The following is a 20261-nucleotide window of genomic DNA, read 5'->3' on the forward strand; positions in this document are numbered from 1 at the left end:
TGTTAACAGATATAAAGAGGCCAAACTTTAAACCTAATGACTAATACTTACTTGGGTTGACCTATAAATTGTGTGGCCCTAATTTCAAAATTTAATGATACAATGAGTAATATCATTCGTCAGAAAAATGGGTTAAGATCTCTTCTGGTCTCATAAAAGCAATTGTTTACATTATAGTTAGCAGTCAATATGCCACCGATGTCTAGACCAGATGTTATGTTCCAAAACTAGTGGCGTCTGGAGCTTACCTAGTTACAGTTACTGCGTGTCTAGACGATGCAGACATTCAGGAAACTTTATAGGACTCCCTTTAGACAAAACTAGCCAAATCTGACCTGCAATATTGTTTCAAATCTTCTCTCTGCACTTACAATTTTTCTTTGTTTTCTAAATCAAAAGTAAGGATCGTAATTTTATACTTGAAGACAATTCACAACACAAGCAAGGCTTTTGTTGTTTTTACTTAACGGTAAACTGTGTTAATTGAACGCATTGAACCGCAGACTAATAAGTCCCCCAAGTTTGTGCACAAAGACCCTACAGAAGCTGCGTACGGGCGCAAAGAAAAAAAAAACTTTCAATCTGTATGGAACTTGAGGGCCCAGTGTTATACAGTAAGCTCGTAATTTTATTAAACGTAGGTAACGTTAATAATAAACCCTTTTTTTCTTGAACATATTTTTTTCAAAATTCGCAGATTCAATGTCAACGTCTGTCTGGCGTTTTTGAGGTCTCATAAATTACTGTTATAATTTGCACATATTACGTAGTAGGTACGAAAAATATTTGCATAATGGCAATGGATGCATGAAACACATGAAGCCCCATTGAAATCGGACGAGTCGACAATACAACAAAGCTCCGACCCTCCATTTATTTGAAGATATTTTACACACCGACGACAAAGCATGAAGGCACACATGAAGTAACGCTCGATTCTGTCTCTCAACTCCCTGGATACGAAAAGAAAGGGACAGATGGCGTGTATACAAGCAACATAACGGAGTGGTTGCGTTGCCCGTCAAAAGTTTAGTAGTTAGTTCGCGCTGTGTCGCGGCGAACGCGAGCCGAAACCGAGCGGTCCGCTCATGGACACTGTTCATTTTTATTTACGATAAACTCGTACTAAATTCAAATGTTCACAGAAACAGTGCGTTAGTTGAATTAAGTACTTAATCAGCCGTCTGTACGTATAGCTAAATAATAGTGTCTATTTTGATGTTCCATATATCGATTTTTGACAACTCCTTAGAGAATTAGTTAGCTTCATTATTTTTGAGTTCAAATTCATTGGATGTAAAGTCTCAGTGGTTCCATAAAGTTATTAGTGTTTTCAGTTTCAGCTGTGTAAGCTTGTTTGCTATCCCTCTCATTTGAGTGGAAAGGGAAAGGAAGGCCGAGTGTTACCCAAGCATTGTTTTGTTTTCATGATTTTCTTTGCTGTATATTAATGTAGAGCGGATTAAGAAAATGTAAGTGTTGTTTAAGCTTTTTTATCAGTTGTGTTACGTGCTTGTTCTATTTTTTTTTCTTGTGCTTTTAATGTGGAAATTATACAGTCTGGCATAAAATATTTTTCTGACTGTATAATATATTTTGTGATTTTTCCTTTCTCGATACATATACCTACGTATATTGTCATAGGTATAATACAGTTTCATACTGTGTTATGTTATGATTTATTTGTAGATCAGTCTCGGTCATGTGGACGGCTCCAATTAGACTTGAGTTCGTTTATAAATAGTCCCCACTTAGGATCACTTGCATGTTACTTACTTGTGCCAACCGCTAACTAAGCTTTGCATTATTCAAGTTATCATTCACAACTTATAGATCTTGCTAATGTCTATGTATTTTAGAGTCTAATTAACGATAGTAATTTAAATGACATTATGTATTTCTCTGTACCGTTTTTCATGTAGTTTTCTGTCATCAAAACTTTCTGGTATATTATATCATCCTACTGATATTGATACCCAGTAGGTACTTAATTATTCCCCCATTTTTTCTGCAGCTTTGCTGCTAAAAAACAGTGTGCAAAAATATTTAAATTTGAGCTCAACCTTCATGATAGCTAGCTTTTCGCCGAAGTGGTGATTATCAACATTGCGAAGTTCATATAGCCAAAACTACTAAAAACTTTTTTGTAGACCGTAGGTAGGTTTCAATAGGAAAAAAATGAAAGACCTTTGAATTAAAAAAAATGCCGACCAAGTACCTAATCAATAAATTGAATTAGGTACTAGGTTCTGGTTACAAGGTCATGAAACCGGGTTAATGACCTGAATAGGTTTAACCTAAGGTGTCGAGTGTTTTTGAAGAAGGTGTTGAAGTTAATTTGACCAATATAATAATTTGTGGATGAAAACAAATCAATTTTCTAAATTGTCAACGATTTCTTCAAGTTATTATGTTCGTAAAGGACGATGGGCGTTTTGGTACCCTGTCCAACAGTGTTGATTTTAGTACAGTCAACTTCAGGTCAGTGGTAACAGTTTTATTGGAAAATCGTACTTATTACTATCGAGTTAAGGTGCATGACAGTTACCACTGATGTGCGGTCTACCGTACCATTGCGTAGGTCTTGGCAAGCCAAAAAATGTTTACTATGACGACTAGTCCCAATTCCTTGTCCATTTCGCGTGACATCGACTAATAGAATGTATAATGTTCATAAATCATCAACGTAGATGTAGTTCTTAAATCCAACTGTATTGAATAAAAACTGGTAAAGTAACAAAAAAACAAGAATTTGGCCTTCTTAGAATGTTTGCCTGCCCACTGCTTTAAAAAAAGTCTGTGTGCAAACCTTTGCAGTTCACGCAGAATATAGCTTCTGTATTTGATGAAAGTCTTTCAGTATTTACAATCAATTAATGTTTAATGATTATCGTGTTTTTTTATTTCATATAATGTGTAGGTACATGGAAGCCAGTATGTTTAAAGATAGTATGTAACTAAAATGATTAGTTGTGTTTTCAGAAATGTTTTGAACTTTTGTCAAATCAGATGACGATTGTGTTTTCGTAGTATGACTCCATAGACTATTACAACCTTTAGATTATAATAGAGTGTATCTCAAACAATTTAAGATGTCTATTAACTGAGTTTAAAATTATTACACTGACATATGCCTCTTAATGAATTTGCATATATGGATGACATACTTGTTTCTATGTCGATTTAATTTTTATCGTTACTCGGATCGGACAGCTAATTGAGGCAAGCCCCATAGTTTTTATTATTGTTCACGTAAATACCTTTCTAATGATATATCATACGTTACTGTTGGAGCGGGTACCAAATCCCATACAAAGTGCCCATTGTCCTTTCACCTATTACTAAGGCTGACATTCAATTATAAATGAATTTGTGGTGAATGTAAAGGGTATGCCTAATATAGGTATAGGTCAATACAATTTTCCATTGTCATCAAAATAAACGAGCAATAAAAATTATAAACAGTTCCTAAAAAACTGCGCTAAAATTCCTACACAACTCATACATCAATTTCTAATCAATTTGCAATATGAATCATAGGTCATAAATTAGCGGAATGATGACAATTGATATTTGACAGGTCATTTATGACAGACGAGAATCAAAATGGCGCCCGTTTTGCAGCATCGTGACGTCTATCGTCCAAAAGCTGAATGCAACTAATTGAATGATGTCATATCTCTGACGTCATGAAATACACCGAATTAAAATAAATCTATTGTTACTTGTTGCTTTCTTATGGTCTGCTGCAATAATAGCCCTTATTTAGAGTGTTTCTACTCTGAACAAGGATTGTTGAGCATCAAACATCTTAAGCTAAAAGTTAAAGGCGTTTTGCCGGCATTAAATGCAGGATCAGGGTCAAAGAATCACATAAGGACCCCAAACTGTACTCAGAACGAGCATTCATGTGTATTTATTAAGTCATAAACAATAAAATGCGTGAAAATCGAAATACGTGAACCAATAAGTAATACAGCAGTTACGAATGTTGATTTATGTTTCATTATGATCTTTGTAGCAGCATACACAGGGACAACAAGTTGAATTAACAGATTTTGATCAAGGTGCCATTTAGTACTAAGAGTAAATAGCAAATAATTTATAATATTTATATCTCAAACCAATACGAAATGTCAAAAAAAAAATAGCGCGGACCCCCAAGTCTGCGGTAAGGTTTTATCAATATATATAAAAAAAAATTGTCATGTGAACCAATCATTTTAATGAAACGATAGTAAAAAATTAAGGTCTATAAAATCTTGTCATTAATTGGTTTTGAAAGACTAATACATAATGTACTTATAAATATTGTTGTGGGTCCTGTTATCTACATACCTTTCACATTTATGTAAAATCTATTTGTTTTATAATATAAAGGAAGATTTATGCCGGGGGCACAGGTGTTATCTCAGAAATATGATTAAATACTACTTTCTCTTCTGTTATCGAGCCACAATGTACTGTCCGGCAATATCAGTCAATATTAAGTCGCTCTGTGAGAGCTTTCCTTATCTGGATTTCCTGTTTTCAATGTTACTCCTATAAGTGACGAGTTCATGATCTCATATGGTTCTATCTGAGTGTATTTAATACAACTTGAGTACGGTGCTATGGAATCTAATTAATGTGCAATGTCAACAACATTACTAATGTAAAATTAAACTCTTGTACATGACACACAAGGAATTTCTTTGTGTTGTATCTTATCTCATTAAAATCATCAAATATTTTTCTTTATTTTCAGAGATCGCTTCGATATCTTGTGCCTACAAGAATATTATAAGTACAAAACAAACACAGCGCATCGCCCACGTAGCGAGATAACACAGCATCCCGTCCACAGAGAAATTAATAATCTGGAACACGGTAACAGGAAGCATGTCGATAAAGTGTTCCATGCTATAACAGTGTTGATGAGAGAACTGCTCGACGCTGCTGACACTCTAATATGGTTAGCTGACACCTGCGAACTATCCGCTGCAGTTACCACGATGTTGTCAGACTCCCCGGCACACTACAAACGCGACGTGTCCGCACATCACTTTCATAGAAGTTCAAAACTTGCTCTCGCCGTAGACCCGACCTCATCTAACATGCATCACACTGCTAACGTTGTTGGTGCATCAAACTCGCCGTGTGACAACTCACAAACATCATGCGTAGTCACTAATATCGACAGAATGGCACACGACAATCATTCCAATGATAATTTAGAACAAGTTTATGAATTGACTGACTTAGATAGATGTAGGATACTTAATCATGGAAAATTAGAATGCCAATATGAGTCTGAAAGGCGATGCTCTGCCAAAGATAGAGCCTCTCAACGATACGTATTGCATAACAAAGAAGACGTATACGGAAAAGAATCGATTACCAGAAAGAGGGTTGAGGCTGACGAATGTGGTGGTTCAAGGCGGGCCGCTAATTTGAAATTTAAATGTAGTCGGGATGCACAGAAGTGGATGGGAGCGATCGGGAGGACAATGGGCATTCGTGTTCACGTGCGCGCCATAGCCATCGTGGGGTTGTTCCTGGCCGTGTTAGCGACGAGTGCCGCGGCGCCGACGAGGTCCCGGCCCACGCGCAGCGCACATGAGAAATCAGCGGTAAGTTTTAATTAAGTATCATCATTCACTGTAATTGCACAAGGAGGGAGATAGAAAAAAACGACAGTTCGTACTATGTTTTATAACATGTAGGAAGATGCGACCGTTCTAGCTCATGCATACTAAAAAGTACGATCCTACGTGTATCCGGACGACTTGTAAACTTTAGCTCCCTCCGAAGCGCGGCGGAAACGTGCTGCTTATTATACTGGCATTGTCTGCGTTATCTGAATCTGTCTGATTTACCAGACAATGTCTTTCTTTACACTGCCTTTTTTTCGAGCACTCGCACTGACTTGTGTCAGATCTTTTCATAAACAATACAAAGGCAGTTAGTACTGTCATTTTACTAAATAGGCTTTATTTACACGGACAATTTTAGTCTTTAAAGCTGAGCGTTTAATGACACTACCCTCTGAGAGAGTATATATCTTCAGTTATGTTTATGATAGTCACAAACCCATATCAGAAATTGCGAAGATTCCAGTATTGTATTATAGATAGAATGTGGGCTATGCAGGTAGGTGTCTACTTTTATTATTCACGTGTAGTTAGTCGGACCTCGTTATTCGATTACAATCGTGATGTTATGTAAGTCCACATAGATTGAGCCAGGGCTCGCAATGAAGGTCCCTTGTACCCGAGGAATGTTTGATTCTCCCTTAAAGGGACCTTTATCCAGTGACGGATTAACGACCATTTTAAGGCGTATTTCTACTGAGTGCAAGTAATATGGGGACAAAAAGCTGGCGTGTCGTATTAGATTACTGGCAGTGACAGGCGGACGGACCGTTTGGGAGGAGATTAATGGGCTAAGTGACGACTGGGAGGCATGCCTCTAGTCCTCCGCGAGTCGGGAAGACATCCCGCTCATTTATTTTGTGGACCGTTACAAATAGTGAAAAATTCGACTAATTTCATTGGGGCCTCACGACAGCTAGCTGGAGACACGGGTTTGTTGTTTCAGTGAATGAAAATTTAAAGTGTTCTTTTGTACTCAATTCGCAACAAGAGTTTATAATTCCTGTTCTGTATCAATAACCATGCAATAAGAGTTTTAACACAAATATTTCAATAAAATTCTGTTAAACAAAACGAAATTTACGGGCATGTTTACTGCAATCGTCTGTTAATCCAAATTTCCGTAATCTAAACAGAAGAATAGTAACGAGATAAATTAGTTAGGTCGGTCGGGACGAGTTCAATCAGATTTGAACCCGATTTAATTACAGTTTAAACACGGCGTGACCGCGATGTTAACGGCTTCCTGCGCAAGAGCATATAGGCCGTGTTTGTGTTAAACTTTAGTTATGTAAGTGATAACTGGTCCGTTGCAATCATAGTAGAGAACTTAATTAAACGGAGTTTAAGTATAAAAGCTAAACCTTTCTATGAAATATATACTCAATATACATAAGCAAAACTGGACACTAAACACATTAATTGTGGATGATTATTATAATTAAACAGCTAAGTAGGGAATATCAAAATTGAAACGTTTATCCTCATATCTTGTGTACCTCAATAGGAAAATTAAATTTTTAAGCGAAAACGTAAATGTGGGGCTATAATACATCAGTCATCAAACACCAAACCATATTAAGTACTTACTGCGCAATTTCTAAAACCTATAATCATTGACCGAACTTCGTGAATTAAAATGTGTTCCATAGTTTAATGTGCTATGTATGCATGATATGTCCATGTTCACAATATTCTGATTATGATAGCTATTGCTAGCTTATGTTTAAATCAAGAACCGGTGACCACAGTTATGTACTTAATTTATTTCGTGTAACAGATGTAGGAAAACTGGTGCAGTACGCAACTGAACGGATATTTCCATACCACTTGTTATTATGCAGCTGTTATGTTACGTCATTAGGACTTACCTGAGAAAAAGGGTTTTTCAGAATATAATAATTCTCTTTTGAATTAAATAAAAAAAAAGTTATAACTGAAGTACTTTTTATCTAAATTACTATTTCAATTAATAAAAATATTTATACTATACTACTAAGAAGTAAGATTATAAAATAGAAATAAATTCTTATTTGGATTTATATTTTTCGATTTTCGCATTCCTATTTTTCGATCCTTATGGAATACCAGTTAGAAAGGTATTTTGAACGAAGTATTGGTGCATGAATAACGCGATTTATTCGACCGAATGCGTTTAAAATTTGTAATTCAATATATTTATTACATTGGTTATATTCATATTAAAGTATTTAATATTGCTATACCCGTATCGGTGCATATTAAATACAATTCTATTCAACCAATTTGAAATTCACTTGTACAAAAATATATATATTTTTAAATCTTATCCAGCCAGTTTGAATTCACTTTTACTAAAAGAATTCTTTTGATACTTTTTACTGTTTCGTTGCAAAATTATCGAGAGCAATACGATCGTTCAAACAGCTGTGTATTACGTGGCATTTGTTGACACCAACACAGAATGCAGTGCAGTAAAGGTGCAATCATGACACCTTTACTTTCCTTCGACCAGTTTATTATCCGCGTGGGAAGAGTGGGTACTGTAGTCTGTGCTGCTACCAGTATATCTTGACCTATAGTAATTAGATACACTTATTATTTAAGTAATACAGATGTCATTTTATTTGATGTCATCGTCTATGATATAATTTGGCCCATGTAACTAATTATTTTTACACCAATTTTATTTAGTTCATATGTATGTACCTACAGGAATACGGTAAATAGAACTAGGTTAGAGAGTAAGCGAAATAGGTTTTGAACTAGCCGTCATTAAAATTACTCATCTGTAGAACGATTTTCTTCCTTAACCTGTATGAAAGTTTTACCTTTCATCCAATGTCATTAAAAATATGTAAACTGGTTAATAAATGAAAATCCGAAAAGTCCGATTTTTATGTTGATTTGGAATGAAATTCCGTACTGTCTATATCTATTTGAATATCCTACTCTGAACAATATAGACGGACATATTCGAATAAGAAAATATCAATTCTTATCTTCGTACGCAGTATCATCTTTATCCGTCATGTCGCTAGAAAGTCTGGCACTTCCTTCAACAGATTCAGTTTATGCACAGAGATACCGCTGTGTGGGTAACGTAGTACGGAACAAAAGGTGTCTGGGCCCGCCTGCAGCCAGTAAATACCTTGCAAACTGCAAGGGATATGCATTGTCTACGAGCTTCCCTTACGGCGGACCACTTAGCTTAGCTGTCTCCACTTCACTATAGTGCCTTTATATTATTCATGCATATTTCGGTGCAAAAACAGTGCTGATATAAGGAATATTCTAAACAAATTTTAAATTAGTCAAAAATATACTTACTTAGTAACAAGCAGGTTTTATACGCATAAAGATATTTTTAAAGTAGTCAAATTATATTTGCAAATTTCTTTATCTTCTTTATCTTGTAACGTTATCCGGATGTAAGCCATTAACACAATCTAAGGAGCAATTCTTTTCATTGCTTGATACTGGGAACGGTAAATCTAGACTTATTGAAAGCAATAGCTACATTTTTATGACGATTGCTTTGATCTTTGGTATAATTTAGCTTTACAGCCCATTCTACTGTAACTGTCTATTAGTTTAATTTCATGACAATATTAGCATAAAGGAAAAAAAAAATGTCGTTAGTCGTAATTTTTGTAGAGGAAATGAGTCAATCAATACCAACATGTTTAATTAACACATTTAAATTGAACTCAATAGTGTTATGGTCATAAGATAAAAAAAAACCACGACATTCGGTCATTAGGTACCGTTGAAATATCTAGGTGTATCCGATGTATGTACACGGCCAACATTGTATGATGTGTATAATTCTCTTTAGCCGAAACGAGGTCACATCTGACTGTAACATGCGGCGCTAACATTGATCTAAGTGATAAATGAACGCAAATTCACACATCTCATGAGCCACTGCGAACCCGAGAAAATTATGAAATAATGTAATCCCTACGAAACGTTATCTCAATATATTTTGCCTATAGTTTATATAATAAGTTGAAAACATCGAAATCCATGTAGAATTTGTTTTAAAAAAAATTGTGTGCGTAAAACAGGAGCAAAAAGATATTGCGCCCAACGTGGGGCTCGAACCCACGACCCTGAGATTAAGAGTCTCATGCTCTACCGACTGAGCTAGCCGGGCTTATGACAGTAGTTCAAAATACTGCATTACTTCTCCACAAAGTCTTCTAAAGTCTATTTAACAGAATTTTAATGGAATAAATTAATTTCTTGGCACAATTCCAAGAGAAAATGTCTATGACATAGAGGATTTACATATTGAGTGATATGTTGAACAATAGAAGTGAAAATTAACGTGAGTTATACTTAAAATTAAATTGTAACGGCGCTGGAGGCCATTGCTATTGACCCAAATATTCATGGCGCTATCTATAGCATCCTATTCACACATCATGTTAACAAAATCTCGTTCGACAGTTTAACGAGTACATAAACATTTTTAATTTACCCGTTCAGAATCGCAATAAGTATTGTATGATAATTATTATCATGTTTATATTTTAATTATTTGATTTAATTAAGTTTTTTTCGTACATACAAACAGCCACGTGTTCTTTTCTTAAGACTCTCATGAAGCCGTCCAAAAGTATTAACCTCCACCTCTGTAATTCAGAAGTTTATAATAGGATTACGAGCCCCGACTTTAATCGAATATGAGCACGAAGACGGTCATTAAATTATTAGACACAAGGACTAAAAAATCTAGTGAATACGCAGTTCAATAAAAAACATAAGCAACTACGAGTAGTTCATCATTCTTATCTCAGTAAGCTCTCAAATCTGTGCAGTTACAAAAAAACATCGAATTTCGATTAGTAAATACCCTTTTTCTTTCTTTGCTTTTCCTGCTGATCCACTCTCTGCACATCCATTATGACAGCTTAATCAAAATCTCCTGAGCTTGTCAAAAACCTTCATTGTTCATCTACGCATGAGTCTCCAATTTGCATTTGCAACCCGTAAGAGTACCCCCTACTACAGACTAAACAGCTGACAGTTGGCTGTCAAATTTTTTTTTTTAAAGAAATTCTTAATTCCAATCTGTTTTTAGACGATCTGATACTGACCTTTGTTATGTTCCTAACCACATATTACCGTCCATCTTCATACTAATTTATAAGCCTAAACTGTCGGCCGACAAAAAGTTCTCTAAAGGTAGAGCACGTTTGATAATAATCATCAAGTCAGCTTCTTCATAATTAACAGGACTACACTAATGAAGCTGTATGTTTTACCAACATTAGCATACTTGGAGTTGGTCATCTTTCACGCCATATTCGGTTAAACCTAGATTTCCAGGAAACGCTGATAACCTATAATAGATACAAAATATGTTACCTACAATTTAAAATGTATGTTGTATAAATGTGGCTTGTTAGCGCCATTCATTTGATATGACAGCTATCTCATTTCATTAAAGTACTTCGCATTTCTTGTTTAACTTGTCCTAAGTGATTCTTACGACTTTTTGCGGAACTAATTTTTTATTTAATAGCACTAAAACAATAAATAAAAATTCTAACTGTTTTAGAAAGTAAATAGTAGCACAATAATGTATTCGTAGCTTTAAATTAAACGCAATGAATAAGAAGTTCTTTTTAAAATATTTTACATACATGTAAGTCACTCTTTTAGATTGGAAAACGATAAGTTCCACGAATTATACTCATTATAACTAAATAGACGTTAATCCTCAATTTATAACGGCCTCGATAAATAATACAAAATGTTAAAATAATACGTCATTTGAAATTCTTATTCCTTTACTTAAGACACAAAAATTTATTTAGGAATTACTTTAAAAAAAACAATTAATGCCTTAAAATATACAAGTTTAATAGAACAAAATCGTTGTTACAAAAATACATCGTAGTATGGTAAGATTCTCAATAGTCTCTTGTTAAACGCTCACAAGATAACACGGGCAGATAAGACGACCGAAAATTGATAACGATGACATAAGACTCCAGCCATTATCTACTGCAAGGTGCAGTAAACACAACTGTATCAATAGCTCGATGTAGAAATATCTTTCACTCTTTGTTATCTGACAAAACATGTACTTCCGTCAACAAAATTCATATGTTCAGCCACACGGCAGAAAGCACAATGCAAATAAAATTATTCCGATAAATATACCATGCATTATCTTCTCAATGTAAAGCAACTTATATTTAAACTTGAGGAAGTGCATGACTTTCACAAATTCATTCAAATTGAGTGCAGTGCGATCTGGGAGCCTGCCGAATGGCATGTGCTGACCGGAAACCGCATCTCCGAGATATATTTAGAACCAAAGAGGACGGACATACAAAAATAATACCGAAACAAACCAGTTAGAGAGGGACAGACGTATGTCAGTTGTTCAGCCGCTGAGTACTGAACTATTTACATGTGAATCGTTCATAATTAGGTTATGCATACGATGATGATAGAATCCTATCATTGCTAACAAAATAACATATTAGTCAATAATTACTAGAAGCTTATTTGAAAAAGATATAAATTCAAATTAATAAAGTAGATACTCATTAATATCAAGATCTTGAAATCAACTGAAGAGAAACTTCCTGAAATATTGCATAACAGCAACAGGTGACAATGAAGTTGAAACAATGTATTCTACAGTTGCTTCGCCTGTATAAACTTAACACTGAATAAATAAATATTGCTAATGAAGATTCTTATGATAAGGAAGTACAGCCGCTCGACTGACTTGGCATAAATCAAGATCTATTTATTGAATGATAACACGCTCATGCAAAAATACGAATCCTAATTTCTATTCAGGACGAGTCGCCGTTCGAAAAATTAACAATGTAAATTGTAACAATTAATTGAGAGTATGTTTGAGCAGTGTGCTACCAACTATTCACAGATTCGTCAATTAGTATTCATTGCTTGTTCACCGCCGACTCCCAGGTGAATCCGGACACTATTCAGCGCAATGTTCCGGTGAGTCACTCTGCATCCGTCCAAATTCACCCATTCACAAACCATTTTAAACTGTATTGTAATCAAATAAGCTTCAACCCATATGCAAATAATAATTGTGTCAGTAATTTAACTCTATACCGCTTTCCTATTGTTATTCTAAATGTGTTTCAGTATCGTATTTTTAGACTATTCTTTTAACTTTATAACTATGACGCTTGATATATCGTTGACCCATATTTTGTTTAGTATCTACGAAATAGTTTAGTGTTAACTAGCGCCACCTTTGAATGGAAGATCCCATATTTGAAAAAGTTTGATATTTTCTTAGTTGAACTATTTAATTTTTGTTCAAGGGAGTTTTTTGTTTTCCACTGAATTACTCATTCGCGTGCGACTTCAAATTTTGTTGGCTTTAATAACAATTGTTCAGCTTCTTAGAATCAGCGCATTTAATTTGTTAGTCTGCTAAAGTTTGCCAGCGATGATGATAAAATTTTGTTTGAGATTCAATGAATAACCTTACGGTTCATACAATATATGATTGCTTGAGGCTGGCTTCATGTTATTTTTGACAATCTGATTAAAAGGCAATCTGATTAAATGTATAAATACTTCCAAACTCAAATATCAGTTACTTTGCTTCCGCTGCTTATTTCCTTTCACATTAGCTTCCTTTCATAGAATTTTGATTTTGACGTTTTATTTTGGAGCAAGATCAGGTTTATTTTCCTGCTTGTTTACTAGAACATTTCACGCATTCTCCTTATGTCACAACGCTCATCAGGTTTCACTAGAACTATGTACAGCTGACCGAAGAGCTTACCACTTCTCATCGAGCTTTACGCCAAAACGGTCTGAAAGCCTTTGGGAGAAGGATTATTTCGGCGTGCATTGTTATGAAGGCGTGTCGCCTGTGTGACCAAGTGTACTCTTGTCGTAGTTGCTTTGTAACCTTAAAAGTGCATACTGCATTCTCGTTAACCGTCGTTTTTATATGGTCAAGTTTATTTCTTGGGCCTGTTACGTGTCTCCCTTGCTTTATACCCGATTGTTACTTTTAATGTTCTCCTTAGTCACATTGTGCTACAACAAATAGAATTACTTTCCTCTTCAGTAATACAAGATCTAAAGGCGTGTATAACGTTTTTCGAAATACATCTTATTAAATATGTATATTCATCTTGTTAAAAATGTTGTAGATTTTAATAAAACAAAAGCGATACAAAAAAGCCCTGAACTAATTGTAAAGAATTAGAGGAGTGAAACCACGGGTGAAACAAATTACAAACACAATAATAATTTGGCAGCTATCCCAAATTGCCATTGATTTTGAATCAGCTAATGTTCTCTATACCGAATAGTACAGAATTGGCCTATTTGAAAATAAAACATAAATAAATGTTATATTTTCCTTTTTGGCTCTAAACTTTAGTTCAAGATTTACAATCCCCGCTGAGGTGTTTGCCCTCTGTTAATAGCTGTTTTAATCACAGACCTTTGCGCCGTGTGACAAAAGAAAAAAGTTTAAAGTCTAGAATATATCTTTATTGGCGTTATAAATGCCAGCAACGCAGGTTATTCTACTATTAGAGTTAGACAAGTTTAACATGGCGATCTTTTATCGCTTTTCATTCTTTGCTCGCTCGTTCTTGTAAGCCGTATTTTTGAAACAATCGTTATATGCTTTGCGATAAGGGGAATAGGTAGGAATATCTTTTTTTTTTTGTTGGGATATCATCAAATGACCCCCTGTGAGTGCAGCTTGAGAGAGAGTTAGATGCTTTCTGACTAAAATCCACCATGTTCCTTCTGCACTCTGTCTATCTTCTGAACTCTTCGGATAATCCCGCAGCCCCAGCAGGCTAGGCCATATATGGCCCCTAACTCATCATCATCTCCCGAGCCTTTTCCCAACTATGTTGGGGTCGGCTTCCAGTCTAACCGGATTCAGCTGAGCATCAGTATTTATATGGCCCCTAACTAAGTCATCAATTTAGTTTCTTTAAATAAAATACAATTTATTTCTTCCTAATCAAAACACTCAACAATATATTATAGCAACTGTACACTTTCTCACATCAGTTAACTCATATGGAGGAAATGGTGCCTAAACGCGGTTAGTCTCAATATCTTTTATCGATTGGCCGCTTCCGCTTGTACACTGTATAACGTCGTCCCATACGTGACTAGAGTTCACATGCAAACAAGCTTTTTGCATAATTTATTAATACCTGTGTGAAGTGACCGTATAATTTATTATTTACACGCTGCCTATAAAGTGTTTAAGTAATTGAGCGACGTTTTAAGCGCACCTAGGTTGAGTTGTTTGAACTAAGTCTTTGTAATAGGCACTTAAAGTCAATGTGATTGCTTAATTCAAGCAAAGTTTAGTACCAGCGTAAATAAATATCGTAATCATAAATCTATTACGCTCCAATTACAACTTCGAATTGACCTTTAATTAGGTTAACTCCGCACTATTTTAGATACGTTTTGAAGTCCATTCGAAGATGCGGTTGCTTCCGGCTCAGTAATATTCCTGTCGATTGACGCCTGCCTTATGCATAGTTCATAGCTATGCGGAGTCAATACAGTTTAAATACAAATATGTATTAATGCACGCAGACAGTGAGGGCGGCCGGCGCACGGGCGGCCGGCGCGTGCGCAGCCTAATATTAACTCTAGCTACGGACACATTGCATAAGCGATAGCGATTCTACTATCTGTTGATACCTAAATAGAACTTGTTTTATCGTACAAAATACTACTATTATGGCAGATATACTACGACATATCATTAAGGATACCTAACGATTGAGCATCTATTAACCGCAGAATATTGCAATATTCCTCTCAATTACCAAACGAGCGGAATTTGCACTATACTGTGCACTTAAGCTTCTATTTGTCTCCTAAGAATGCTGGTCGCCCATGCGCTAAGTCTGCAGTCTTAGGCTATGTTTAGCCAGACGCAGCGAGGGGGGCTACCTGTGCCTGCCGAACTATAAATGTGCCCACTTTCACTGCTCGCGAGGGCGTGACCCGTCCACAGCTGATGTATTGGCGAATGGGAGCAACAGAGCAACAGATCTCGGATCTAGCAATAAACATGATAGCTAAATGCTTAACAACGATATCAATTATATTTGTGTTCTGTTCTATTCCAGTACTGGATTTAATTACAGTTATGGTCAACAATTTTATGTTAGGGTGATAGTTCTATGTGATATATGATTATTGCATAGTCAATGGATTACCTTGAGTAGCTACGTGAATTGAGTTTATTTTATGAAAAGTATTTTCCGATTCCGCTTATCGAAAAATATGTCAGATGTTAAAGTTACTCATACATCTTTAGAAGTATCTTTTGTATTAGTCGTCTTATAGGTATGCAATTAGTGTTCGTTACAAATTGTTACAGTGCTGATAGAAAGTATATCTACGAGGTATTTTTAAGTTTACAAGCTGCTGAATGATTAAGTTCAATGCTACAAATAGTAACTAACAAAATCATTAACGAACATGTTCACAAAAACAAACAGTTAAATTAAATTCTCTAAAATACAGTTCCGCAATTTAGTTCCCTTCATAGAACATTAAAAGTTGTTTGTTTACATAAGTCGAAAGCTCGTGCCATATTGCAGTAACTACCAATGAAATATGTAGCTAACTAGTGAACTAGTGATTAACACATTGGTATACAGGCAACGTCTGAGAAAACAGGAAGCACTAACGTAAAACTAGATCATCTTCTGGCATTCTGGTTTTCTTAACAATGTACATGATCAAATATAATATAGACCAAAAATAATTTTAATACATTTTGAGAATATTTGTTGGTTTAGTCGAGCTTTGATGTGCTTTCAGTTTCATTGTTTCCAAAACAATAGAAATAAATAGGTTCAAATCACACTACTAATGCATTATTTATGCTATCGAAATCAGGCCAATATTGTTTGATGATTCAGCAGCGCAATCTCATGGGATGGTTTCAAAATGAAACTTAACATAAAATGAAGTTATTACATAAACATAGAAAGTGTTGGGTGAGGTTGGGACGTATATCCAAGGGGTAGGGAACCCACACAATATTTTCCGTATAAGCAAGACGGAAGCGTCCCTCCATGGCACGTCATTAATTCACTTTCATCGAACGCTTTTATGACAGCAGTTTGTAGAGCATATCGGTTAGAGCTGTATTTGTAAAGGTCGACGGTACCCCACGCCCTTATAAATAGGTAGACGCCCGTGGGGGCTGTAAAAATGCGCCAACGACCCCCCAGTAATATATCAAGATATCGGATTCCGTACGTGCCCACTTCCTGAAAAGATAGTGCAAGAAAAGAAGGTATTTTTAATTATCTACGTACATTATCTCGCAGTAGTCTACGTTTACCGACCCGATAGAATGCTGGTTCCTTTATCTCCGTACTTTACGCGTTTCTGTTATTTGTATTCACACGGACACGGACAACGAAAGAATTGCATTTGTATAATGTTTGCCAAGCGTTTGCATTACCTACAGGTTGCACAGCATTTCCATTTACTTGAAGTAGAAACTCGTGATTTAAAATGTAAAACGGGTTACCTTTCATTGCGTTGTAAATACTTTTTATAATTATTTTCTATGGGCCTTGGGTTGTGAAAGGATAAAATAAGGATGGATATGAAATTATAAGTGTATTCATCATCACGCACAGACGGCACGCAATATTCATAGTCGAGCCAAAGCTTAATGAATGCTACATACGAGTATTCGGTCTGTATTCTGAAATGAGATTTCCAGTACTCTCACTGTGAGCCAAATACTCTTGTTATGTTTTGTTGGTCCGGGTCCAAAGTAATTTAATCCGACCTTTCAAAAGCCGTATCACATTAACTTTTCACTAGATTACATTATTACGTTCCTTCCTAAACAATTGTAGCTGAAAGGTAAAAGAAAGAAAAGTTAGATTGCAATATTTCTTGAAGTGTTTTACGAAGAGGCGATGAATGAGACGGTTACCTTGAGTTGTTAATGAATCGTAATAGCCGATGTTCGTGCCAGTACATGAATATTATTCAATGGAGATGCCAACAATACTCCATGGCGGGAAGCGCAATCGATTGCCGGGGTCAACGGCACGGGAACTGACCTTTGAACCAGCTGATCGAACGTTACTTGTTATTCGTAAAAATATATTTTTCAATGAAAAGTAAAAACCGGCCAAGTGCGAGTCGGACTCGTGCACGAAGGGTTCCGTAAATTACAGTTAAATCAACCTATCTCAAAAACTATAAGAGATACTTTGATCAAACCAAAAATCGTTGAAAGAGTTAATTAGCATGCATCACCTCTATTTTTTTTAGAATTTTATACCCCGTAGTTATAAAAATAGAGGGGGGGGGACATACTTTTTACGACTTTGAGAGCTGATATCTCAAAAACCGTTCACTTTAAGAAAAATGTTTTTTAGAAAACTTTATATCATTTTAAAAGACCTTTCCATTGATACCCCACACGGGTATGTACATCGAAAAAAAAAATTTCATCCCTCAGTTACATGTATGGGGGGCCCCACCCCCAATTCTTTTTTTTACTATTTAGTGTCATATTTTTGTAGCGGTTCATACAACACATATTCCCATCAAATTTCATCACTGTAGTACTTATAGTTTCCGAGTAAATCGGCTGTGACAGACGGACAGACGGACAGACGGACATGACGAAACTATAAGGGTTCCGTTTTTGCCATTTTGGCTACGGAACCCTAAAAATGGAGATTTTAAACTAATTAAATCAATTTAAAAATAGACAGTAATTTGTAAATTGTTTCTGCATGAAGGTAATAAATACGTCCGTGATAAAAATATCAAAAAAGACGTATGTGCATATCGGATAACCCAAGCTGTGTCACTGAAAAGTGAAAACAGATGTTATTGTCGCGTTTCGCGAAGTACTCGCACACAACACGCTCACTCAATTTTAAATGTTCACTTATTTCATTTCAGTGAAGAAACGCGTTGTTTTATGTCTGAACAAGATGTTGAAACTGTGACAGATGTCAGTTATATGCAGCTCTCTTAAATTAGCCGCCCAAATGATGAAGCAAGAACGTACTCTATTTTTACTGCTGTATGCAAATAAATGCGTCCCACGTATTTTAATCTTGAAAATCATTTAAAATAGTACCAAAAATAGATTCAGAAAGTGCAAAAACCTGCTTAATTTTATAGTAAAGCTCAAAAACTATGTACATAGTCATAACACGCATATATTAAAGTTCGGGTGAGTCACCTCGAGCGAAATCGCGTGGCGTCTCTTGTTTACTAATAAATCGTTCTGTGTCCCTGACACTGAGGAAAAGCAGTTAATGTCATAGGAAGGGGGCTCGAAAGAATTAAATGCAATGCTTTGGCTGGTCGCCAGTGACGCGGAAAATGAACTATCGAGTGGTCCTTTTGTTGTCATCCCAACCGACTGAACAAGCTTATTTGGCTCATTATTTAGCTAACATATATTGTCAGTAATTGCGGCTGTGAATAAACTGTCAAACCCCTAATTCATGTAAGGCTGGGATTCAATGAGATTTGAGGGTTTAATTAACAATATCCTTTGCTGAAATGGATAATAGAATTGATTGATTATGTACAATTGGATGAATGTTTGTAGGCGTACAATTAGTATTGTTGAATGATAGTTTAAAAGAAACACGTTTTATACATCTGTTATAGGTACTTATTTATCAATTCACAGAATCCATCATGTCATCCCGTCATTTAAGGTAAGTAGGTAAGTCACACAATTCAGAAAATGACTCCTTAACACTTATTTGCAAGCTATGAGCCAGCTATAAAGTGGCAGTACAAAGTTCAGTGGCTACTCTAACATTATCTATACACGTACGTCTTACGAGCTCGATTAAAGGTAATGGAGTAACGATGATTCATCTTAAAGAGGTACTGTTACATAAAATGTGGGTCGATGAAAGTTCATGCCTGTGATTTATAGCTTTTTTATATCAAACATTATGCATTCAATATGCTTAATATTATTGTAGAGGTATAGTAATTGAGGATGTAAATATTTATACGTTTATAAACGGATAAGAGTTCTCTGTTGAAAATGAACAAAATTGCGAATATTTCCGGCATCGATAGTTTTATACGTTTAGGCCTATTATCTTGCATTGGTGTTACCTTCATAAAGCCAAACCGGCCTTTGTGTGTTAAATGAAAAACATTGTTGTAGCGTCTGCTATGTAGATATAGTATTTTATTTCAAGTTTATTAAGATAGGGGACATGCAAACACAGTCTTTATTTATACTTATAGTACTTCAGTTATTTTAATTACTAAGTAAAATCTAAGAAAACGTCGGTCTTACGTGTTTAACAGCTTGACTCCACATTTATTGCTTTGTCAGATAGCAAGCGATTATCATATCTTGCCTAATCTAATGCAGTTAGTTTCCGCATGGCCACGTAAAGACAAATGGTTAGGTTAGGTTAGAAGTTGCGAAAAGTTGCCTGAATCAGAAACGACTGTTGATATCGACCAATAAAATTTTAACACAGGTTTAGATACTATTTTGTGAGCATTCGATGTCAAATTGAGAACTATTCCATTTCGAACAGTATTTTGAATTCAAATGTTTTTTTTTTATCAGCTTTTATTTAATGGCATCTTGCTCAG

General features: G+C 35.5%; 1 protein-coding gene and 1 non-coding gene across 3 annotated transcripts in view; one reads left to right on the forward strand and one right to left on the reverse strand.

The window, feature by feature from the left end:
• Nucleotides 1–1051: 1051 nt before the first annotated feature.
• LOC124637704 (matrix metalloproteinase-14-like) overlaps nucleotides 1052–20261 on the forward strand; it is a 136926-nt gene continuing 117716 nt past the window's right edge. Inside the window, exons 1-3 of one of the 2 annotated variants that reach the window (XM_047174324.1) lie at nucleotides 1068–1186; nucleotides 1338–1472; nucleotides 4748–5612. In XM_047174324.1, coding sequence (XP_047030280.1) covers nucleotides 4917–5612 — 696 coding nt within the window. In that variant the 5' untranslated portion in view covers nucleotides 1068–1186; nucleotides 1338–1472; nucleotides 4748–4916. Of the gene's footprint in view, nucleotides 1473–4747; nucleotides 5613–20261 lie in introns of both variants that reach the window. The other variant, XM_047174323.1, reaches the window with a different exon arrangement.
• On the reverse strand, nucleotides 9699–9771 carry Trnak-cuu. The gene has a single exon. It is a non-coding gene; the product is annotated as a tRNA-Lys (tRNA).

Source organism: Helicoverpa zea, chromosome 16, assembly GCF_022581195.2.
Source record: "Helicoverpa zea isolate HzStark_Cry1AcR chromosome 16, ilHelZeax1.1, whole genome shotgun sequence".
Lineage (NCBI taxonomy): Eukaryota > Metazoa > Arthropoda > Insecta > Lepidoptera > Noctuidae > Helicoverpa > Helicoverpa zea.